General features: G+C 45.4%; 1 protein-coding gene across 1 annotated transcript; it reads left to right on the top strand.

Annotated features, from left to right (window-relative positions):
- The first annotated feature begins 216 nt into the window (after positions 1-216).
- LOC123429284 (proline-rich protein 4-like) lies at positions 217-1,755 on the top strand. The gene is made up of 2 exons (XM_045113340.1): positions 217-387; positions 970-1,755. Exons 1-2 carry the CDS (start codon positions 246-248, stop codon positions 1,461-1,463), a joined length of 636 nt encoding a protein of 211 aa, XP_044969275.1. The 5' UTR covers positions 217-245; the 3' UTR covers positions 1,464-1,755.
- The last annotated feature ends 5,753 nt before the right edge of the window (positions 1,756-7,508 follow it).

Raw genomic sequence — 7,508 nt, 5'->3', positions numbered from 1 at the left:
ACCGAGTAATGACGACGACGTGGATCAAGGATCGATGATCGATGCGTGCAGAATCGATCAACCGAGTTTTAATCCGCCATCTGAAATTTCGGCGAGTTAGCCGGTCTCTCGTTGTCACGCATCACTTCACCGGCCAGATCATCGACCGAGCTGGATCGATCAATGCCGAGGCCTATATAAGCCATGCGTCGCCTGTTGCATTGCATCCATCCATCCATCAGCCACTTCACACCAGAAATTCAGGCATGGCAGCTCCGAGAGCACTTGTCCTCGCCGTCCTCCTGGCGGTCGTCTTCGCCGACGCCGAGGCGGCATCCGTCGTCGTCGGCCTGGCCAAGTGCGCAGACTGCACCAGGAAGAACATCAAGGCCGAGGAAGCCTTCAAAGGTGAGCTAGCTATATAGTACATCCTCCATCCGTTTCAAAATTTTAGTCTTGGGTTTCTCTAAAAATGGATATATCTAAATACTAAAATGTGACTAGATACATTTATATCTAGACAAATCTAAGACAAGAATTTTAAAAGTATATAGTAGTGCTCACTGTGACGTGGAGTTTTGGCACCCGAGCTCATTTGAGCTCGCGTGAACAGTAAAGTCGAAAAACATTCAAAACAGTTTAAAAAATTCTAAATTCTTTTTGAGACCAACCTTGTCAAAAGTTCTAAGTGCATACAAAAATTTGACATGAAATAACATTTCTACAAGGCATGGCAAAATAAACAACATGTATACTCTGAAAATGCGCATTTTCAGAGTATCGATTTTGTTTATTTTTCCATGCTTTATAGAAATGTTATTTCATGTCAAATTTTTACATGCACTTAGAACTTGTGACAAGGTTGGTCTCAAAAAAAGGTTCAAAATTTTTTGACCTTTTTTCAAACGTTTTTTGACTTTACTCCCAAAAGGCACTTTCCTGCTCACTGACACTGATGTACTGATGTCCCTGCCATGAACATTTTGTCAGGTCTCCAGGTGGCAGTCAAGTGCAAGAACGTCCACGGCGACTACGAGAGCAAGGCAGTGGGCGCCCTTGACAGCACCGGCGCCTTCAGCGTACCCCTCGCCGCTGACCTTCATGGCGCCGACTGCGTCGCTCAGCTCCACAGCGCCGCCTCCAACGCGCGGTGCCCCGGCCAGAAGCCATCTAAGATCGTCCCGGTGTCCGAGGGCACCACCTTCGGCATCGTCGCCGGCGACAACGTTGTCATGCCGTCTGCAGCGTCGCCGGAGTGCGCGTCCATGACCCTGTGCGGGCCCATCAAGAAACACATCATGGAGCACTTCCACCACAAGAAGCCAGTGCCGCCGAAGCCGGAGCCCAAGCCCGAGCCACACCCGGACAACGGCCCCGTGCCCAAGCCCGAGCCCAAGCCGCAACCCCACCCGGACTACCACCCCGTCCCTCCCACGCCCACCTACGGCGGTGGCGGTGGCGGCGGATACCACGGACACCACTGAGGCCACGCGACACTGAAATCTCATCACAGGGTCCATGATCCGTGAGTGATCGACGTTGTTGCTATTTATGATCAGTTGCACATGCGTGGGTATTGTTTTGGTCTTGTGCCATTCGCTGCTGCGTTATAGAATCTGCGCTGCAGAGTTGAGAGTCCGGAATAACAGTTGTGAGGAACACAGGGGATCAGTGTGCTTGTATTGCTTTTCAAAGATTTGTAATTTTGGTGTGTGTTTTGTATACGAAATTGTTATGGGATATCAAGTAAGTTAATCAATCAAGTCCAATTTCTTAGGTTGATCTCTTTCCCAATGGGCCCAACGGCCCATTGGACCTTGATTCACGCCCTGATTGGGGGCGTCCAGCCCAAGCAAGGCTGGTGGGCCCCTGTCGCGCAGTGCTATATATAGAGGAGGTGGGGACCATAGCGCGGGTTACGACGTTCGCCGCCGTCATTGGTTCCCCACTTTCCAGCCCTAATCCGATCTAGAGGGATGCACTGAAGCGATGGGAAGTCCATCACCACCACTACCGGATCTCTCTCTCCTTCCCCACCCATCGTCACCACCTCACGACGGTCACCTGAGGGAACTCATCGAGTACACCATAAGGTAACAAACCACTAATCTCACCGAACACATCTACCCTTGTCGATCCACGGGACCTATCAATGGTATCAGAGCCACGAGGCTTAGATGTGTTTTCCTTGAAACACGACAAGGATAACATTTCCCCTCCCCGATATGAACCCTAGATGGGCAAAGAAACCGAAGATGGCCACGGGCCTCGTCGGCAAAGTAGCGCCGCCGCAAGGCCGCGCCTGTTCCTCTCGATCCCCACACGCATCGGCAAGCCGAGGTGTGGGGAAGAAGAACCTACCTTCTCAAAGGCAAAGTATGGATCTGAAAAGATCCAAAAGGAAAACAAAGAAAGGATCTGATTAGATCCAAAAGAAAAAGAAAAAACAAAAGATCGGATTGGATCCGAAAGATCAAAAAAAAAGGGGGGGGGGGAATGCAAAGAAAAGGCCTACACCCCAACCGGGGCAAAGGGCACCACCACCGCGCCCTTGACGGTGGCGCGTTCACTTTGAAAGTGCTCGCGCGCGCCGGCAAAGGAACGGAGATGGAGCCACCGTATCATGTCGCTGTGCCATATCTCTACACGGAAAGGAAAAGGAGCACCACGGCCAACCCACTCGACGGTGGCGCGCTCAACGCAAGGGAACGCGCGACCGGCGAAAGGGGAGGCCACGGCGCCACCATCTCTTGCTCTGCCGGCGCCTTGGTTCTCTCTCTGTCTGAGAACTAGATGGGGGAGGAGGGGCTAGTCGAGCAAAGAAAGAAAAAAAAGAGAGAAAGAAAGAAAGGAAGGGGAGGAAGAAGAAGGGCATGCGCGGGGCGGTGGCCGGAGAGGAAAATAAAAGGCTCGCAAGGGCCAGAAGAGGAGAAAGAGGTGCGTGGGCAGAGAACACCTCGTCGCCGTCGCGGTGGCCGGCAGGACATTGCTGCCTCAGGGCTCCGGCGAGAAGGAGGGAGTGCGCGGCGCGCGAGAGAGCTCCTGAGCAAGCGTTGCGTGCAAGGGCCACAGAGGAGATCGAGCGCGCAAGGGCCACAGAGGAGATCGAGCGCGTGCAGGGGGGAGGAACCAGGAATGCGCAACGGGAACACGGGGCCAGCCGCGCAACAATACAGTTGCCCCCGTGGCTCTCGTCGGTGCCCTGGGAAGATGCCCTGAGCTCGCTGCGCGCAAGAATGGAGGAGAGAACGGCGCGGTGTGGGGGAGAAAGGAAGCTCCTAGGGTTTCCCTAGTGGCTCGAGCCCTTTTTGTTGCGGGCGAGATGGCGGGCCACCGTCGGATCGTATCCGACGGCCCCGATCGGCTCGGCAGGAAACCCTGGCGCAGGATAGGCTTTCGGCCCGAAAGCAACTTGTCACAGGCTAGGCGGAGATGGGCCGGCCAAGGACGGGGCGACACCGGCTAGTAGGCTGAGAGCCCAGCGGGAGCAAGGGCTGGCCAGGCCGGTTTTGGCCTAGTTGCTACAGGCCGCGATTTTGTTATTTTTCATTTTCTGTCCAGTTTTGGACAGATATGAGAACAATTTTTCTCTGCATGGTTTTCCAACAAAAATTATGTTTAGAAAATTGAAAAGGAAAATGCATTCTTATGCAAAGTAAATAGAAGGCCTCTGCAGAATAAATTTTTCTGCATAGAAAAATATATGTTTCTGAAAAAAATAGAGTTTTTTTTTTCAGAAAAAGAAAATTTCATGGATTTTATAAAAAGAAAATAAAGTCCATGAAGCTTTCTTTTTAACAGAATATTTTTCTGTAAAGGTGAATGAATTTTATATTCATGTTTTTCTGCTGCAAAGTAAATGTTTAATCCTCCAATTAAATTGGAACCAACGGGAAAATTTAATTGGAAGAACTGTTATTAGCAAAGTTTTTTCCTTGTGGGTGAAATAAGATTCAAACAGTTTCCGTTATGACAATAGAATGATGATTGTTTTAAAGTTAAATATGGTATTGTCATTTTCTGACCAATGTTGATGATAACAATACTATAATTGTATGAGTCATCTTATGTTTAAAGCTAAAATATCTGATAAATTTTGTATCAAAGTGATCAATTTTTCGGAGCACAGATAAGGAAATGCATATTTCTATTTCTGCTGCAATATGGTTAATGATGATGATTATTTCTTAGCAAAGTTGTTCAATAAGAATACTATCATCACATTGTTCATGAGTTATATGCATTATTTCCATTTCTGATCAACGGTGATATGGAATTAATGTAGAAGGATGATGTTTTTTCTAATTCTGCTACCACGGTGATTTAGAATATTCCAGAAAGTTTAAAAAGGTTTAATGTGCATGATTTTAATCAGACCAACGTAGGGTTATTTGTATGCTCATTATCGTTGTTTATTGGCTATGAATTCTCAGACTAAAAGTTATTCAAGCTTTCACTCATGAAAGCGAATGTTTTGGGTACTAGTGACCCGAAAGATGGAAAAGAAAGGTCATAACTTGAGGGAATAAATTCTCTCTAAAGAATGGCTTCACAAGAAAAGAACTCTTGGATATTAATTCAAAAAAAGAAAAGAGATAGATCATTGAGAGTCTTGGTTGACGAATGTCTTTCTTGTACTCTCTATGATGAAGTCTCCTTTTTCAGTCAACATGATTGAAATGAAACAAGCAACATGCATGTTGAATTTGACCAACGTCGGATCAAACATGTGTGTCAAAAATAATTCAGATTTATTTCTGAATTTGGTGGAGTCAAAAGAGCCAATTATGGCATTTATGTCCCTTAAAGGGAATTACCCGCATGGCGGGAAAAGTCTGGGAAGAATGCCTGCGTAACCGGGTAAAGTTGACATTGTATTATGTCAACAATCCGTGTATGGCGGGAGAAATTTTGGCAAAGGTCTTATCCTGTATGACAGGAGAAAGTTATGATGACTCATGTGCGGTTAATGTGTCCCACTATGGGAGAAAAGTATGGAGTAGCTATTAAGCTTTCCTATTATCGACCGCACACCTTATGTGTAACGGTCATTATGCAATCACTAAATCCAGAAAGGATAAAAGTAACAGACGAACCTAAAGACAAGAATGATATGCAAGTGTGACTTGCAAAAGAGACAATGATAAAGAACTCTGTTGAGTTTCTGAAATGAAATGAGGAAAAAGTACTCCCATACTAGTTAACTTGTAACTTCATTTTACATGAAATGATAAGATGAATGAGCTAGATAATCGAAGTTTCCTCATTTCACAAGAGCTATGAATGGGTTTCGAAATTGTGGCAGCAAAGTTCTTGCCACATTTCGAGGGGGAGAAAGAGACATGAAATACATTGTAATGTATTTCATGACTCCTCTGTACTTTAGATGATGTGATGCACATTATGCATCTAAAGTGATCCATAAATGAAGAATATGATTGTCAAGGGGAGTACGACAGTCATCTGAATACCGTCATTATGATACCCCTAAAGAAAAGAAACAGTTGTATTTTCGGATCTTTTATAGTTCCGAAAGAAGACTAAGGAATACAACAGTGGTGCTTAAAGTGCCATAAAGAAGAAAGTTTAAAGATACGCCATTTCTTCAGTGAAGATGGAGTAATCTGGGGGAGCATTTTGTATGACCCATACAACACCTGTTGTTAGCTCTACAAGGGATCTTGTGATACAGGTCCCTGTAAAACCTATTGCCTTTTGAAAATGGGTGACTATAGAATTAATTTGCCTCTTGGCAATGACAGAGCAACGACAACCCCATATGAAAGAAGTGCCAGTACCTGAGATTTTGATGATCTCTAGGAATGTGAAAATCAGATACTTGTGACTACTATAAAGTCTATGTTAGTGAAATTCCATCATTTGAATTTCACTAACATAGACTTTATGAAGGGTCTACAAGGCAAATGTGACTCCAAAGGAAATATGTAAATGTGTGAAACATGACTTAAATCGAAAGATTTTATGCAAAGAATATGAGAGGAAAATTGCATTCATGCAAAGTTATAGAATCGGAAATTCGTTTCCCAATTCCTGTGCATGTGGGATGACGTCCTACTTGCTAGTGATGATGTCAATTCTAGTGCAGGAGGAGAGAAGAAGTTCTAGTCCACAGAGTTCAAAAGAATAAAAGGAGGTATTAGGAATGTCGCATGAAAATGCTAAGAAAGATTTCTAAAGTATGCATACGAGAAAACCTATGCCTGTTCTTATAGTCAATGGCAATGGAACTGGAAACTATGGTGTTTTCAAAAGTTAATAAGAAAAGATTGTAAACCAATATGGTACCATATGCTTCAGTTGTTGGAAGCTCAAGATATTACCCTGACACAGTTCACGTATATATCCGGGTTGTTTTGGCAAATGTCCAATCCATAGATAAATCAATGGAATGAGTCAAAGATATCGGCCTCATGATGAAAGAAATAAGTGCTCTCAAAAGATTGTGAGTACAAAGGCAGGACTTGTGAAATGTATAGCGAAATCCACAATTGTCGCTAACTTTCATACTCGGAGTTTTGTGTGGAAAATCTCCAAAGGAGTGAAACGATTGTCATCAATGTGATGCAATGATTTGTTATAACTTTATATGAGGATGAGGGATAGGCGAAATGGTTAATGGCTATCTATACCCGGAGTTGATAACGGTTGACAACAACGATAACCATTTTAAATTCTTTCGCTCCTGTCACAACGAGTCAAGTGTTGATGCCAAACACACTGACAAAGAGTTACGTGTTGTGAAGGAGAAAGTCCGGAATTATGGAAAAATGCTTGAAGCATAAAAGCAACAAACAAGTGTTTGCAGATCTGCTTATAAAAGGCTTACCGCCCAGTGTGTTCGGAGAACACACAGTCGACATGGGTTTTATGGTATAGTCTAATATTTCCGGACAATAAAGGGCCCAAGGTTAAAGAATCTGTCTCGAAATAGAGAGGTACATTGTGATTGTCTGATTCCATCGGCAATTGAGCCGTGACGATGAAACATGCCCTATGTATTGATCTGTTATGAAACGGGTAAAGTTAAAAGTATATGATGAGATCAAGGGGGAGAATGTTAGGCTGATCTCTTTCCCTATGGGCCCAACGGTCCATTGGACCTTGATTCACGCCCTGATCGGGGGCGTCCAGCCCAAGCAAGGCTGGTGGGCCCCTGTCGCGCAGTGCTATATATAGAGGAGGTGGGGACCATGGCACGGGTTACGAGGCTCGCCGCCGCCATTGGTTCCCCACTCTCCAACCCTAATCCGATCTAGAGGGATGCACTGAAGCGATGGGAAGTCCATCACCGCCACTACCGGATCTCTCTCTCCTTCCCCACGGTCGTCACCACCTCACGACGGTCACCTGAGGGAACTCATCGAGTACACCATAAGGTAGCAAACCACTAATCTCACCGAACACATCTAGCCTTGTCGATCCACGGGATCTATCACAATTGAGTCGATGGAGTTATTGCCGCTGTTGGCTTCTTTTGGCTTGATCTTGTTCTGCTGTGTGCTGCCTGC

The sequence above is a fragment of the Hordeum vulgare genome, chromosome 2H (assembly GCF_904849725.1).
Source record: "Hordeum vulgare subsp. vulgare chromosome 2H, MorexV3_pseudomolecules_assembly, whole genome shotgun sequence".
Lineage (NCBI taxonomy): Eukaryota > Viridiplantae > Streptophyta > Magnoliopsida > Poales > Poaceae > Hordeum > Hordeum vulgare.
Note: the sequence above shows the minus strand (reverse complement) of the source record. Positions and strands in the feature narration are given on the sequence as shown.

Excerpts from the sequence above, each read along its gene's own strand:
- LOC123429284 (XM_045113340.1), top strand. The coding sequence starts at position 246 with ATGGCAGCTCCGAGAGCACTTGTCCTCGCCGTCCTCCTGGCGGTCGTC. Across the intron at positions 388-969 it reads GGCCGAGGAAGCCTTCAAAG|GTCTCCAGGTGGCAGTCAAG; the intron begins GTGAGCTAGCTA and ends ACATTTTGTCAG.